Raw genomic sequence first — 16,733 nt, 5'->3', positions numbered from 1 at the left:
GCTTAAGTCCATAAAGGGACTTATTAAGTTTGCAAACATGATTCAGTGCATTGGGGAATCCATCTGGCACTTTCAAGCAAATCTCCATGGAGAAATGCGTTGTTAACATCAAGTTGGTAGATAGGCCAATGGTTGTGAGCAGCTAGAGCAAGGAGACACCTAATGGTAGTCATTTTGACCACAGGATAAAAAGTCTCCTCATTGTCAACACCATATCTTTGGTTGTAACCCTTAGCTACTAGTCTAGCTTTGCATCTCTCAAGACTAGCATCTGCATTGAGTTTAACCTTATAAACCCACTTGTTACCAATGGCTTTCTTGCCAACAGGAAGAGGGACTAAATCCCATGTATGGTTATCAGTGAGAGCTTTGATTTCCTTGTCCATTGCAGAGACCCACTCAGGTTTATAAGAGGCTTCTTTGTAAGAAAGTGGTTCCTTAATGTCAAAAGAGGGCACTGAAAGAAAAGCTTTGTGATGAGAAGGATATGAAGAATAAGCAACCAAGTTACACCAATGTGAACATAAGGCAGTAGAATCTATGGTCAAATGACAGTGATAGTTAGATAAATAAGAAGGGGGTTTATGAGGCCTGCTAGAAGATATGGGGGGAGCAAGTGTAGGTAAAACAACACTGAGATCAATGAGAGGAGGAGAATCAGGAACAAGAGGTGAAGAAGGTGGGGAAGGAGAAGTTACATAATTGGATGGAGAAGAAGTGGGAGAGATAGGTGTAGAAATGTGAGGGGGAGGATAACCATCATCAAAGAAATCATAGGTGGAATGAGAAAAAAAGATAGGATCAGGATGAGAGGGGTGTGAGAGAGGAGACAAATGAAAGGGGAAATGTCTTTCATAGAAAGTGACATCCCTAGAAATAACCACTGTGTTGCTTGTCAAATCTAGAACCTTGTACCCTTTTTGAGTAACTGAATAGCCCAAAAATACACCAGGATGTGCCTTGGGTTGGAACTTGGATCTCTTGACTTTAGAAGTTGAGAGGTAACAAAGGCACCCAAACACCTTGAGATGGCTGAAAGATGGAGCTTTCTGAAATAATTTAGCATAAGGAGTGATATTCTGCAAACTTTGAAGGGGCATCATGTTGATCAAGTAGGCTGCACAAATCACACTATCTCCCCAGAACTTATCAGGCACTTAGGATGAAATAAAAGAGCTCGAGCAGTCTCTAAAAGATGCCTGTGCTTGCGTTCTATAATACCATTTTGCTGAGGAGTGTCTGAACAACTTATTTGGTGAACAATACGTCTCTTTGCATATAATTGTTTCATATCTCCCTCTCCCAATTCTTTAGCATTGTCTGATCTTACACAAACAACTGTGCTATTGAATCGAGTTTGAACATAAGTAAAGAAGGTATTCAGAACATACACACAATCAGATTTGTATTTGATAAAATGAACCCAAGTGAAACGAGTGAAATCATCAACTATAGTTAAAAACTGATTACATCCTGAGTGAGTTTTTGTTTTGTAAGGACCCCAAACATCAATGTGTATCAATTCAAAGGGTTTAGTGGTTTGGATACTACTCAAAGGAAAAGGTTTCCTAGTCTGTTTAGCAGCAGGACAGACTTGACAAACTACATCATGTAAAGTTGCTTGGACATTACAATCAGGAAGTATATATGTGTTTTATTTGAGAAAATAGTAAGTGTCCTAGGCATAGATGCCACAACTTAGCATTATCTACAAGACTACAACAGAATAGCAAGAAGAAATAGCAGGAGAGTGTACTGAGTGAGCTTCAACATTGTAAAGACCAGCTGTCAGTTTACCAAGAGGCATTGAGTGACCTGTCTGAGACTTGTGGCCCTGAAATTGGGTTTGGATTCGAGTCTAATAGGTTCACACCCAGATCCGACGCATAGATCCGTTTTTAAAAAAAATCTATAATTATGTGTATAATTAATAATACAAAATATATAAAGAGCTAATATTTGTGCGTTTTGGCCTTTTGAAATTAGATTATTGTGGATGTGTTTAATTTGGAAGGTTTTTAGAAGAGTTATACTATAATAATAGTCTCTTATCATTTTCATAACTAAAAAAAAGGCTTAAAAATCGTTGTTAAAAAAACAATGAAAACTCTTAATAAGTTTGCGATCTATTTTGGACCTGTTTTGGACCCAAGACCCGCTAAATTTATAGGATCTAGGTAAGAGTCTAGATTTTCTAAATTTACGGGCCCATGTAGACCCGTCCAAAACCCGACCTGTTCTCTTCCCTACGAGGCTACGAGCGTAACAAACAAGATGAACTTCTTGGTAGGCAAAAGCCACCCTTTTGTTTGACTTCGTCCCCCCATTTCCGTACTCCTATGCTAATGCCATTCTTACGCGCTCTAATACTATCGAGCAATCTAAATCAATATGGAATCAATTGTTGTCAATGATGAAGGATTCACAACTAATAAAGTCAGCAAAAGTACAATTATTCTAAAACCCTTCGAAGACAACAAGTATCGAAATAGTAGTTTAATTTTTGGTTTTTTCCTATGCCCACATCTTTCCATTCTTTTCAGGCTTACACTCTTGCTTAAAGAAACTCTCTTCTATCCAACCACCACAATCCCAAAACACCAAAGATAACAATCTTAAGTTTCTCAACCTAATCCACTATTATTGTAAATAACCATTATTAACAATGGCTTGATTCTTTTCTTTCTACTCCCCTTTTATTCACTCCTTAATGATCAATGCTCTCTTTAATTAGTTTCATCCATATCAAAAAGAGAGTATTTTCATTGATTAAATTATATACCCATTAAAACCCATATGGGAAAAATACACATTTTCACATATTCATTAATACTATGTATTGTGTTGTCACTTGCCCTTCTTGCATTTGTTTTTTGCATCCTCGCCGAATTCAAGAAATCCAAGGTACGAATTTTTTTTTTTTGTTATTTGTGTACAAGATATATATCAATTGTACAAAAGATTTTCCGAAATCATATTTTTCTAATAAGAAATGTTTTAAATAGTTCCGAATTTAAGTGCAGTCAATTGATCCGATTATTATGTTAATGTGACTCGTCCCGTACGTTCCCCTCCCCGGCCTTTCTTTTGATTTTTTGAGTCTTTCATTTTTACGTATTAGTCATTTAGTCTCTTTGAATGATTGGCAGGCAAAAGATGTAAAATTAGATGGGAGATTATGTCAATTACCAGAAAGTGAAGCATTCTGGTTTGGAATTGCAGCGTTGATATGCATTTCAACTGCCCAGATCATAGGAAACTCGATGTCTTTCGTAGTATATTGCCAAGATGCTAAGGAAAGAAGATTATGTTCCCAAATTAAAAGGCCCACCATCACCAGCATACTTTTACTTATTTCCTGGTAAGAAACAATACTACTATTTGTCTATTTGTATATTGTAAACTCTAGTCTCACCCACGAAATTAAAAAAGAGGAATCAAGTAAAGAAGTGCAATTTTTGCTTTTTCATCATCTCTCGTTGAATTAGAATATTGATATACGTAGTACATATTAAAATCAGAGTGAAATTGTAACATTTTAAGACTTCTATGTGAAATTGAAACAACAGTAATAAAATCTCACATATTATTTAAGGTGTCTTGCATGACACGATTACCTTGTTGGATTATGCTCCAAAATTAGTCAAATAGTTTTTCTAATAGTTTGGATTAGTTGCTAATAATTAGTTAGTGGGTTAACAAGTAGTGGTCTAGATAATGGTCTAGTTAGTGGGATAGCGAGTAGTGGGCTACATAGTGGACATGTTATTAGTAGTGCTTTGTATGCCTATTTAGAGGTTGTTTTGTTTATTAATTATGTGAGTATGAAAAATATATAAAAATGTAGTCTCATTAATTTCTCTCCAAGTTTCTCTTTTTTCTCCTCTAAAATTCTACATACCTGATCCGATCAAAGATGACCTAGTTAACTCAAAGTTCCAAACCGAGTCCCGCTTAGGGAGAATGTTGACCCAGCATTACTCAATCCGAATATGAAACAATACCCAAGATGACATTACGCATATTTGCAACAAACATATTATATTATTATTATAATTTGTCAAGACAAAAATGAATTGTTCCAAATGTTCATGAAATTTTTTGCTCCTATTGAACCATTTGTATCTATATGCTATCAATATTCCGATTCATGAATCTCTCGGTTTGAGAAATAAAAATAAGAGGATCGAACCATTTCTTCTGACTCTTTTTTAAATTCGATAATTGTTGGATTACACGTTTCTTATTTAAGACATAGAGTATTATTATTGTAGCATACACGAGTTTGTCTTGTAAGAGACCGCCTACTTTTATATTAAAATTAGGCAATGGATAAGTCCAATATTAAAAAGAGAATAAGCCCGATAGTTACTAGCTTAATTTCTTTCGGTGACTAGTTTAATTCATTTAGTAACTAGGTCTACTTTTATATTAAAATTAAACCGTTTCTTTTAATAACTTTTGTTGTAGCATTTGTATCTACATCATTTCCACACAATTGAATATTCAAGAAAGATTTTCTATGACAGATTTGAACTCTTATTTACGGAAAGAATGTCCGTCTAACAAAAGAAAGTAATGAGATTAATATCCTTTTGATAGGATCAATTTTGGAACATCAGTCCTATTGATAAGCACAGCCACAAGCATGAATAGAAGACAACCTTATGGAAAAGGATGGCTAGATGGGGAATGCTATCTAGTAAAAGATGGAGTTTTTGTTGGTGCTGCAATTTTGGTCCTTGTTTCCTTAGGATGCACTTTAGCATCTGCAGTTGCAACATTAAGGAAACAATACCTAGCCTCAGCTAATGAAAAGGTCCATTCCCAAGTGAGACTCGATAACTGAAAAGGCTAAGTCAACTAATTGTCAACGTATTTCTCCTATATCTAAGGCAACTTATCCTCTTCAATTATACTATTCTTGCAAGTGTATATTTGGAGAAGCAAGCTCCATCTCGCAATATTTTATACCAAATCTGTATCATGTATAATCTTTTGTATTTTTTTTTTTTTTGAAAAAATCGATAAAGTCGTTTTCAGGTATCAATTAATCTTTTTTTTTATCCATATGAATCACGAATGTAGTACAAAGTACAAAGAAGGAAAAGGGAATTCGAACCTGTAACCTATCGTTCGGTACACCTCAATCTTAACCACTAGTCAATTAATCAATGTAAGGCCAAACTTTATATGTCATTTGTTGAAAGTGGTCCCTTGGTAAGATAGTTAACTTAAAAAAAAATCTATGTGACTGAATGGATGAAAAGCTCTCCTCCCACCCATAGAGACTATGATTGGAAGGGTGTTTGCAGTGTCCCTGCTATCCAAACATTAAGAATTTCCTCAAGACCTGACTATGGAATGGTCCCAACCAAAGCATCCCTCCATACCAGAACAATTACTAAGAACCCAAACTGCCCCTTCTACCAAACTGTGGCATAAACTAGGGAACATGTCCTTAGGAATTGTGTGAGAGCAAGAGAAGTATGGGACAAGTGTATCTTACTTAGGGAGTTCTTTACTAGAAACTTAGAGACCTCGGTGAGTATAAATTTCAACTCCCAAAGGACTGTGCAGGACCATCATAATATTTCCTGGAGCACCCTCTTCTCTTTCGTCTGTTGGAGAATCTGGATAAGAAGGAATTAGTGGGTTTTCAATAATAATGACCTAAAAAATTGAGCAATTATGGCACCAATCAGTCTTTCTAGCTGTGGAATTTCACTTTTCTCGACCTAATCCAATATCAATCCCCCAACCACCAATGCCCTTTCAAACCTCACCACATCATGACTTCACCATAATAGTAGATGCTTCCTTTTGTACTTTAACCTTCATGCAGGTATGGGAGCTATTTCCAGGAGTAGTTCAGGGCAGTGGATCAAAGGAACATGTGGCTCCTTTGCGAGTATTGATACGAACATGGCAGAGTTAATAGCCTCATATGAAACTTTGAGATGGATTAAGGATCACAGATGGTCCAGCTACCTAGGGCCTCTCTGACTCCTTGGTGGTTGTGGACAATGTAAATGGCCAAACCAAGATCTGTGACCGCTATAACCATTATACTACTATGTGCAGGGTTGATGTAGGCGGAGAGTAAAGTCCAGATTCCGAAAGTTGAAAGATCACAGGTCCATGAGGCAGATATTTTGGCTAAGACAGTTCAGTAAGGGAGTAGGGTGGATAATGTCTTTCACCAATTTTGTACAAACCCTTAGGTGAAATGGAACATTGCCTTAGATTATCTAAATTATGAACATATTATGCTATGTTATAATGACGGGGGAATAACTCCCGGTAGTAGTGATAGCTGATGATGTACTAAACTGCTAATTTTTTCGTATCTAGTTCCAGTTAACAAAAAAAAAAATTAACTTATACAAGAAAGAACTTAAATAGAAGAACAATAAATAAAACAAGCTATTTCTTTCGCTTTAATCTAGTTATACTTTCTCTTTTCTTTTTTAATTGTAACATTCCCCTTATTTGAAATTCGTTTTATATTAATTGCGATGTTTCTTTATTTGGCAATATCTTATCTCTATTTCTCTCCTATCACATTGCTCTCACTTTATATCTCTCTCTCCTTTTCATATAAATTTATTAAAATAATGTGCGTCAATGGAATATGTTGCAATTATTATAGAACGGGGGAAATTGTAGAAATACAATGAGGAAAATGATGTTTTAAGAAGGCAAATAAGAGTATGAGACAGAACATTTAGCTATACGTGTAGTATATATAAAAAGTAAAAACTTGACTAGACATATATATAATTATGTGTAGAGATAGATACATAAACATACAATACATATGTATATATATAATTATTACATTATCATTATGCATCATTTCTTTTTTCGTTTTAGATACTCAAGCACTGATTGAGCTGTGCAATAAGAAATAGCTTGAACAGTGACCATGGGATTTACGCCCAAAGCAGTAGGAAAGACACTTGAATCAGCTATATAAAGTCCCTCTACATCCCAACTCTCTCCCATTTGGTTCACCACTGAGGTCCTGGGATCGACGCCCATCTTACAACTTCCCATTTGGTGGGCAGAAGCAACTGGCGTTGACAGACCTTGTATTTCTTTCGAACTCTCTCTTTTAACAAACTTCTCAAATTCATGATAAGTAGCTTTCTTTACATTAATGCTTTCTCCACTGTTATGGTGAGTACCAATTTCTTCAGCTCCTGCAGCTGCTAGTATCCTAAGCATCTTCTCCACGCCTTTTTTTAGATTAGCTTCGTCTATAGGATCCATCATGTATGAAATATCGAAAGGAGAAGTAGAAATAATGCCGGATCCAACATCGCGTGAAAGGGCAAATATATGGGCTGTACGAGAAAATTTAGTCATTCTATGCTTAATGTTTGAACCCGAGGTCCATGGCATCAACGCAGAGAATAAACCTGGGTGTAACGATGGTGTTTGGATCACGGCACCATACCCTGAATCGTTAAAATCTGCTACCACAGTAGACATGGTGGTCATGATACCACCCTCGTAACTCTTTTTCTGCTTTTGCGGCCATACTTGATCACCTTGGTTGTCCGACAACAAGGATGATAGTGGTTCTGAATCGGGGAAGTATCCCCAAGCCATAACTACAGGGTGAAGGTGTAAATTTTTTCCTATATTTTTGTTGTTTAGTCCACTTCTTCTTAACAATGCTGGTGTATTGAGTGCACCACAAGCTATGATTGTTGCCTTCGCCTCCACTATAACACATGATGATTGATGATCATTACTAGTAATGTCGAACATTACACCTTTAGCTGTGTCTCGATTCCTCCCTTTTTGCCTTCCATACAACACTTTTGCAACTTCACACCCTGTTAGTATAACTCCATTTCCTGAATTCACTACATCTTTAAGCCAAGTCTCACAAGTACCCTTCTTCCTTCCATCCTTACAACCAAGACAACACCAACCACAATAGTGATCCGGTGGCGCGTTTCGAGGAATATCAACCAGAGGGTATCCTAGCTCCAAACAACCCTTCCTAAGCACTGCATTATTAAACCCTTCATCACTTACATCACTTTGCACCTCCATCTTTTCACAAACAACTTCAAGAGCTTCCTTATATAAAGGACTATCAAAAATCTCTAGTTCATGTACATTAGCCCATTCTTTAATTACATGTGGTGGTGTTCTTATTGATGCTGACCAATTTATAGTTGATCCACCTCCAACTGTTGATCCTGCCAATATATTCACACCTAAATCCCTAGTTGATATCATCCCTGCACCTTCATACATATGATCTAAAGTATGACCCTCTAAAAGTGATAGATTTGTTCTAGCATAATAATCTCCTTTCTCAATTACAACTACTTTATATCCTGCTGAAGCTAAAACTCCAGCAACAACACCACCACCACTTCCTGAACCTACTACAACAACATCACATTGAATTGTAATTTTTGGTTTTTCGGAGTTTTTCTTTTTCCGATTTACTGACACGTGGATGCCACATCGTTTCAGAGATTCAGTGAGAATTTCTTGGGGATATTTTACACTAATTATACCCTTGTAAAGTGGGCCATATAGATCATATTTGGATTGGGCTTGGGCTTGGGCTTGGACTTCTGTAGTTGGGCTACTATGATAGGATTTGGGTGTGATGTAGCCCAATGATTGGCTTGACTCATTTCGCTTTTTGGATACGAAATCTGGATCTGGACCACAATAGCCTATTGCTTCCCAAGATGGGTTCTCTTCAGATTCGTCCACCTGATATTATTCAAAGGATGTAACATTTTGCACGTGTTAGAAAACATGATAAGAATGATAGGATTTATGAATGGAGTAAGTTGAAACAACATGACACTTATGTGTGTTACAATGGTGGGAACAAGTACACAGAAAATGTACAATTAATTTTGCTAGACAACAACAAGTTGAACGTAAAGGATGATAAATGTAAGTGGGGTTGGAGCATGCAAGCATATGATTGACTTATTCTATCTTGTTTTAATGTGGCAAGTTGGTGTATAGCGATTAAATTCCGGTATTGTACTTAGATTGGTGGACGAATTAAGCAATTCTTTCTACTATACGAGAGTAAGGGATAATCTAGTAGTTAAAGCTTCCCTCCCGAATTCAGGAGGTTTTGGGATCGATTCTCACCCTTGACAAATTGGAATGTCTTTTATTCTCCCAACTTATTAACATTTCTCATTACTTTAAAAAAATAAAGAATTCTTTCTACTATACTATTTACTCTCTTCTTTTTCTATATTGTTTTTTTGTTTCCCTTGATAGTCAGACTCTAACGACTAAAGTGATGATAGTGCCAACAGTGCACTCTACTGATAAAAGTTCCGAGGACCTTCCTAACCCTTCTAGACTGGTAGGTGGTGAAAGACTGGAAAGTAGTTGCTACTTTAGGATACTTCTATCTTAATAATTATTCATAGTAAAAGATTTAGATTTTGATGCGAAAGCCGAAAATCGATAAAAGCAAAATAAACTATTATAACATCATCTTTCAAGACGGAGAGGCCAAAATTCATGTAACAAAAATGAATTAGAAAATTCAAAAATTATTAAAAGAGACGGTCTAATTTTAATATAAAAATAGACCTAGTCACTAATTGGATTAAACGACTAGTCATCGAAAGAAATTAACCTAGTCATTATTGGGCTAATATGTTTTAGATATTGGGCTTACCATTGTCTAATTTTAATTTAAAAATAAGCGGTCTCTTACAAGACAAACTCTAGAAAATTAGGTGTTAATCTCTTCCTCTCAAAAAAAAAGAAGAAAAAGAGAAGTCTACTCTTGGTATAATTTTCTTTCCAAAAATAATTGGAAATGAACTAATAAACAACATAGTAAAATAGACGTAAGTAATTTGGAGCAATTAACCAAAATACTAAAACCTTATGATAATATTTATAATTAACAAAAAATTAAATCTAATATCAAGATTGTCCTTTTTTCGATGGTGATATTAATTTTACGAAGTTCCATATGTCTAAGGATTATAGTATGTCTAGAAAACTAGGTATATGTTGGTTTTGGTAACTAACAAGTTATTAGGCATTGGTTATCCTCCATATAAGAAAAATTTTCATTTATTAATATTGTACTTTAAAATGCTAACATTAAATACTACTTGGTTTAGTAGTTAAAACTTTAGTATATGAACGAACCTGAAATTATGTGATATGAGTATATACTATATAATTAATTTAAAATGCTAACATTAAATACTACTTGGTTTAGTAGTTAAAACTTTAGTATATGGACGAACCTGAAATTATGGGATAAAAGTATATACTATATAATTTCTATTTTTTTTTATTATGCATGGATTACATGAAGTAAAAAACGCGACATAACACTGTTTCTTATTTAAAAACGTCTTTATATACTAATATACATATAGTCATAATTACATCTACTTACTCGATGGGTTACCATTCTAAATAGATCATTATGATTCCACGTTCATTGACTTTTATTCTAGATCAACTAACTTGTATTCGTATTATTGCGAGTCAAATTGTTCAATAGGGAACGTTTTAACAATAATCGTCAAAAAAAAACAAAAAAAAACAATAATCGTCAAACACATGATTCTGTATTTCTGTTGCCGTGACCAATTTGGTAGCCGACGATCATATTTAAACATTAATGAGACCCGCATTCGGACAGTTGGCAAAATTGCGTGGAAGGTTCTGCTTAAGCTAAACGTCATACTAATAAGATTATTACTGTAGTAGCTTTCGGATTAGTTATCAAATTTAATTCTCATGTCGAAGTTTATTATTCAACTAAAAAGTAGGTATAATATATGTCTAAATTATCCCGCAAAATGAAAAAATATTTCCAAACTACTACAACGAAAACTACTAAATAAGCACAAATCACTCTCCAAACATCAAATCAAAATTCCATAAAAAAAAAAGCTTCAAATCAATATTAGTGGGTGGTTGAACGAAAAGGTAGACTCTCTTGTTGATAGAAGAACGGTATGATGAGGAATTGCTTTTTTGCTTGTAGGTATCGTAATCTTTAGATGAGGTCCATGAGGATTTGAGAAAAGAAATGGAGAGAATAGTCTCATTCTTGGCGAATTGCTGATACTCCTAAATATGTGTTCATTTTGATTATTTGAGCTTATATTTTCTTTTTAGGATGCTTATATTACTTATTTTAATGTAAATGAGCTTATCTAAACCTATCATCATGATTAATTAGATATATTTTAACTTATCCAAACTTACGGGCCTTGTCGAAATACCTTTGTTGAACTTAACGTATTATAATAGTCAATTGGATTTATCACAACTTATCCAGACTTATTAGCTTTCTCTAAAATTTGTGAAAACAAGTTGATCAAAACTCTGTCTAATAATAGTATCTTTTGTTTCTTTTTCAATCTACATAATTTTCTTTCGTACGTGAAAATGGAAAAACTTTTAACATTAATATCATTAGTTATCAATGAGTAAACTTAATAAGTTTATATTTAAAAAAGGATTTCTAACCTATTTCATAAGGCATAGATTAAGAATTTCAAGATTACATTTCGGAAAAATATGGTACAACAAGATTCTATTTGTTGGATAATAAATAAGGATAGATACTTAAAATCGAGATAATCATATAAGTTTTTTAAGTTTGGTTGGAATTGAAATGGAAACTTTTTGTATATTATATCTTATAAAGGGTTTTTTGATGATCTTAATCTATGCCTTGTGACATAGGTCAGAAAAATCCTTTTAAAAGTATAATCATTGAAACGAAATAAACAATGTTCACGTGAATATTTTTTTACACATAAATAACCAATAACAAACAAGTTAATTATTTTTCCCTTTATTTTTAGGCGGTTATCAAACTTGTATCACATGACTTTATAAGGTGTATGTTGCAATTTCTAGTACTTTTTAAGGTAAGATGAAATCTCTTGCAATGAAGGGATGAAATTGAGGATCTCTCCTTACAAGGGGTGAGACTCGATCCCGTGATCTCTGAGATTGGAGGTGATGCCAATACCATTATTAGACTATCATCAGCTGCTGTGCAATTTCTAGTACTTATATTGGTACCTTACTCTCGGTACAATGTATCTGCATTTTCTAACTGTTACATATACGTCTCACAGTTGCCAAAGGTAATGAAAACATCAAGCAAAAAAAATCTTCAAACAAACTGATTTGTAGATAAACAGATATGAATATGTTAGGGAAATAGAGATACGAGATATTAAATATATTTATAATTTCTCATTTCTGTTTTAAATGAAATATTTGCTTTTTCACACAACTCAATGTGCTTTTTTAATCATTAATATCTTTAATTATGTACACGTAAAAAATATAAAAAAGTTATAATTTGATAGTATGCATCGAGACGAATATAACAAGAAGATCCCACTCGACTATGTTTTTCTTTATATAATAGCGATAAATTAGAGTCAAAATTGATCAATAAATAGTATCATTTCACCCAATGTTTCATTCAAAAACAGAATGGAGGAAGTACGATATATTTTCCACATGTAATGTTAGGAGAATAATATCTTAGGAGTGTTTCGTAGTATTATCTTTAAAAGATTATTTCCTATCTTACGTTTTCAAAGCTTGTATAAATACTCAAGTGTTGACGAATAATATGATCAAGCAATTAATGTCTTATCCTTAGCTTATTTTGTAATAATAAAATGAGGGAATTAGAGGTATACCTGAGTAAAGAAGGCCAGAAGAACAAGGAGCTTGATGCCAACGAAGGCCATCCGAAATAAAATGAAGCAACTAGTAGATAAAGAGAGCAAAATATGTTGGCGTTTTTCAAGGGATAGTTCGGAGAACTTGAGGAAAAATGGGAAACAAATGGACAAGCTGTGTATTCCTCCAAATACAAAAGTTCCCAACCTCGTTGACAACATAAATAGAAGAAATCGGATTAAGAACACATGATGCCGAAGTCTGTGGCTTATCATCCTTCCTAACTTCAATTCATACACACAAATCAATAAAGTGTTAGTCATAGTATTCGTCATGACACAAGGTAGTACGTGTTCTTTCACTTCAAAATTTCTACATAAAGCATTATACTACTTTTTTTGTGTTACTCTAAACTCTAACAAACTTTTCAACTGCCCTAAAAGAAATATGAAACTACTTTTTCTTGGGGGGTTGGGTAGAAAGCATAAATCACAGTGCAATATTTTTTTAAAAAAATTATGTGTCTACTGTCCGAGTTTCCATCTTTCAAAATTGAAGAAAGTACATACGAAACGTTGCAATTAATATGAAATTCTTAAATAAGAAAAACATTATATTTAAAAAAGAAAGGAGGAATATAGGTTAAAGAGAGTGTGTATTATTGTTTTTTTATAAAGTAAGAAAAAAATATTAGGAGATCCTCAGGAGCGGAGCTATTCTTTGAGGTGTGGGGTCATTTGACCCCACTTATATCTTAATATGTAGTATTTTTCAGTCAAAATTTTAGTTTTATTTATGTAGAATTTGGACAATTTACATCTATTAAAATAATGGAAAAAATATTTTGCACCCACTAATATGTTATTTTGGATCCGCCACTGGAGATCCTCCACGCAAGGAGAACAATGTGTGTTATTGTTACTGATATTGGTTTTTGCATTATTAATTGTAATTTCCATCACGAAGTATATGAAGAAAATTTGAAAGCCAAATTTCGACCCCAGCAAATAATTAACGAAGGTAGAAAATATTAATAAGAGGAAACTTGTATATGAAGAAAATTCGAAAGCCATTTTTTGGACCTGCTATGTTTTGCGGCTGGCATGGCTATAAAAGCGAATAAAATTAAAGTACCATACTATATTCTATAGCGATTAAAAAAAAAAAAGCATTATAAAAAGAACAAAAACAAGAGTTTAGATACTCAAGAGATAAAACTTGTATTTGACGTATGAATTGTAGTTATAAAAATTGGGAGAAAATAGAAGGTCAAGGGAGCCTACATGCTCAGGAGTCCCAGCCATGGAGGCAGAAGTTTTGTAAAACCGGACGAGGGACTCATCGGCCGTATTCTCCGGCGGATCGACGGCCGGTAAGATGGTGTCACAAAGGGCAGTAAGAGAGTCCATCTCCCTAGCAGACAATATATTTGTATAAGTTTGTATCTCTCCTTCCATCAAAAGGCTTTGTGTATCTATGCTTCCTAAATCTATTACTAACTCCTCTCCCTTTTTGTTTGTGAGGATATTTGCATTCTCATAATGCCTAATATCACCCATTTCCGTACTCATTTTTTTTCCTTTGTGTGAATAAAATGAAATATAGTACACTATAGTAGGGTGTTACAGGAAAAAAGAATGATCTAATTTAAGCTATATTATGTTGTATATATATAGTACATAAAGTTTGATAATTGAGTGGTTTTTAGAACTAGCTGACAAAGCAAGCACAATTAACAGGTGGGGGAAGAGGAGCGTTGACAACTAACTAAATTGATACTACTTCCGAAATAAATGTGGCATGTTTCTGATGGGTTTTCTTTATATGTATTTGTTTCATTCCTTCTTCTTTGTGAATACTAGTATATCATGTAAAGAATAAGGAGTATAGCATAGTCACTTTCTCCCACTTGATTCAGAATTTTCAATATTATTTCTTAATATTCTGATATATATCTTTTCAGTCTCCAACGTATATATTTGACCGTTAATATTGTTACTGTGTAAATGTCCTCAATTTGGAGAGTTCTTATTATCTCATACATATAGTGTTTGTACAAAAAGATTCTTAATCATAATTATATTAAGAATAAAAAAGATAATACAAAATATTACACAATATATTTATAATTCTACACCTAAAATAATTCGATGATTCGATGCTCCGTCACACCTAGGGATGGCAGCGAATCCTGGACCCGGCCCGGACCCGTTTTTTCGGGCCTGGAGCCTGAAATTGTGGACCCGTTGGATCCGGGTCGGATCCGGATCCATTTGTTAGATCACGGATCCGGGTCCGGATATGCATACTAGACCCAGACCCGAATCCGCAGATCCGTATTTTTAAACAAAATGGCGACATTGGGCTAGCAGCTGGCAGGTCCATTTTAGTGTCCTAATGTCTAAGTTTCCTAATTTACTAAGCTTCTGAGTTCTACCTAAAGTCCTAAACACGTAAAACCCTAGTCCGTCTCCCTCCTGCTGGATGCTACCAAGTACCAACCGGTTCCATGCGTTTCTTCTCCACCAACTTCCGGCGACGGTTTTCTGCGCACTCTCCACCAGTTCCGGCGACGGTTTTCTGCGCGCTCTCCACCAGTTCCAGCGACGGTTTTCTGCGCGGTCTCCATCAGTTCCGGCGACGGTTTTCTGCGTGCTCTCCACCAGTTCCGGCGCGTTTCTCCACTGTTTCTCCAACGTTTCTTAGGTATTTCTCTCTCTTTTATTTTAATCCCTAATGTTTCATATGTTCAGGGCGTTTATTTTAATCCCTAGTGTTTCATATTTTCCGACGTGGCCGCTTGGTTGACTGGTTGTATTGTGGTGGTGGTTGCTTCATTTGTATGGTTGTGGTCTGTGGACTTAATCCCTAACATACTAGTTCCGGATTTTGTTTTAATCCCTAATTTTAATCCCTAATGTATTGTGTTTATTTTAATCCCTAACGTATTACGTCGGACCCGTTTTGGACCCGGATTCGCAGGATCCGTCGGATCTGGATCTGGGTCCAACTTTCTTGGACCTGGTGGATCCGGGTCGGATCTGGATCCAGGGTCTGAAAACGGATCTGGATCCAGGTCCACCTGGACCCGGTCCAGATCCGATCCGTTGCCATCCCTAGTCACACCCTACAGGCAGAGTGGAAGGAGGATGAATGCTAAGAGTGAATCTAAAATCCAAAAAGAGTTGCCAAGAAAGGTCTTTTTGTGAATTGTTAGCTAACAGGTTTAGAAATTATAGATAATTATTAATGTCACGAACACTCAAACTAAAATCATTACAATCAAGCAATTGTAATGTCACATATCGTAACGAATATTTGACCATACAACATAACTATGGTCATGTTTGGATTACAATGAGTTTAAAGTTATCAATGATAGTAAAAAAAAAAAACACACACACAAGTTATCAATGTAAAACACCAAATCACAAGGATATCAATGAGTGCTTATTGAGTGTAACATGTTACACCAGAACTTTTTTTTTGGGTAAGGAAAAAGGAAAGAATTAGGAAACCCTCCGCACGAGAAGAACCCCTAATACATCATTTACAAGTATGGTTTGTAAGAAGGAAGAGCTATTAATATCTAAGTTCATTGAAGATGAAATCAAATGCCCAACATTTGCAATCAAGTTTGCGGCTTGATTTGCCTCTTTAAAAATGTGATGGAGATTCCAATCCTGAAATCGAGTAAGGAGCGCTTGAATGTCTTGAATAAGGGGAACAATTTGCCAAGGGAGAGGCCAGACATTGTTGACACAATTTATGACCAGCAGATTATCTCCTTTAATTTGCAACATTTATGCATTGAGTTCACGCGGTTGCAGGAGGCCTTGTTGGAGTATTGTGGCCTCGACAATATGCATTTGGGTAAAACCGAGGTTATAAGTAATTGTCTGGAGGGTTTTACTTTGGTGATTTCTGATGATGATACCAGCTAGCGACTGCGGAAGAGGAACAAACTGAACCATCAAAGTAGAGTTTGTGAAATGACTAGAAGGCGGCTCCCAAGCAACTAGAATTGGGGGATA

General features: G+C 35.0%; 2 protein-coding genes across 4 annotated transcripts; one reads left to right on the top strand and one right to left on the bottom strand.

The window, feature by feature from the left end:
• The first annotated feature begins 2,469 nt into the window (after window positions 1-2,469).
• Window positions 2,470-6,263, top strand: LOC104892456 (hypothetical protein). 3 transcript variants are annotated; one of them, XM_019249459.3, is made up of 3 exons: window positions 2,470-2,904; window positions 3,150-3,361; window positions 6,085-6,263. In XM_019249459.3, exons 1-3 carry the CDS (start codon window positions 2,797-2,799, stop codon window positions 6,104-6,106), a joined length of 342 nt encoding a protein of 113 aa, XP_019105004.1. In that variant the 5' UTR covers window positions 2,470-2,796; the 3' UTR covers window positions 6,107-6,263. The 3 variants fall into 3 exon arrangements, with proteins under 3 accessions (XP_019105004.1, XP_010676699.1, XP_010676698.1); XM_010678397.4 differs by lacking the exon at window positions 6,085-6,263 and adding an exon at window positions 5,846-6,078 and having other exon boundaries at window positions 2,471-2,904; XM_010678396.4 differs by lacking the exon at window positions 6,085-6,263 and adding an exon at window positions 4,603-5,012 and having other exon boundaries at window positions 2,478-2,904.
• A 484-nt stretch (window positions 6,264-6,747) lies between these two features.
• On the bottom strand, window positions 6,748-14,344 carry LOC104892454 (long-chain-alcohol oxidase FAO4A). The gene is made up of 3 exons (XM_010678395.4): window positions 13,983-14,344; window positions 12,717-12,983; window positions 6,748-8,751 (listed from the first exon to the last, which is right to left on the bottom strand). The coding sequence occupies exons 1-3, from the start codon at window positions 14,268-14,270 to the stop codon at window positions 6,856-6,858; spliced, it is 2,451 nt and encodes an 816-aa protein (XP_010676697.2). The 5' UTR covers window positions 14,271-14,344; the 3' UTR covers window positions 6,748-6,855.
• Window positions 14,345-16,733: the final 2,389 nt, after the last annotated feature.

This window comes from Beta vulgaris, chromosome 5 (assembly GCF_026745355.1).
Source record: "Beta vulgaris subsp. vulgaris cultivar EL10 chromosome 5, EL10.2, whole genome shotgun sequence".
Taxonomy (NCBI): domain Eukaryota; kingdom Viridiplantae; phylum Streptophyta; class Magnoliopsida; order Caryophyllales; family Amaranthaceae; genus Beta; species Beta vulgaris.
The sequence above is the reverse complement of the archived record's forward strand: the minus strand, read 5'-3'. Positions and strand labels throughout refer to the sequence as shown.

Bases quoted from the DNA above. Each gene is read 5' to 3' on its own strand.
- LOC104892456 (XM_010678396.4), top strand. From the start codon at position 2,797: ATGGGAAAAATACACATTTTCACATATTCATTAATACTATGTATTGTG. The intron at 2,905-3,149 runs GTACGAATTTTT...AATGATTGGCAG, and splicing joins CCGAATTCAAGAAATCCAAG to GCAAAAGATGTAAAATTAGA. The intron at 3,362-4,602 runs GTAAGAAACAAT...TCCTTTTGATAG, and splicing joins ATACTTTTACTTATTTCCTG to GATCAATTTTGGAACATCAG.
- LOC104892454 (XM_010678395.4), bottom strand. From the start codon at position 14,270: ATGAGTACGGAAATGGGTGATATTAGGCATTATGAGAATGCAAATATC. The intron at 12,984-13,982 runs GTAGGCTCCCTT...TATGAATTGAAG, and splicing joins TGGCTGGGACTCCTGAGCAT to TTAGGAAGGATGATAAGCCA. The intron at 8,752-12,716 runs GTATACCTCTAA...GAATAATATCAG, and splicing joins TTCTGGCCTTCTTTACTCAG to GTGGACGAATCTGAAGAGAA.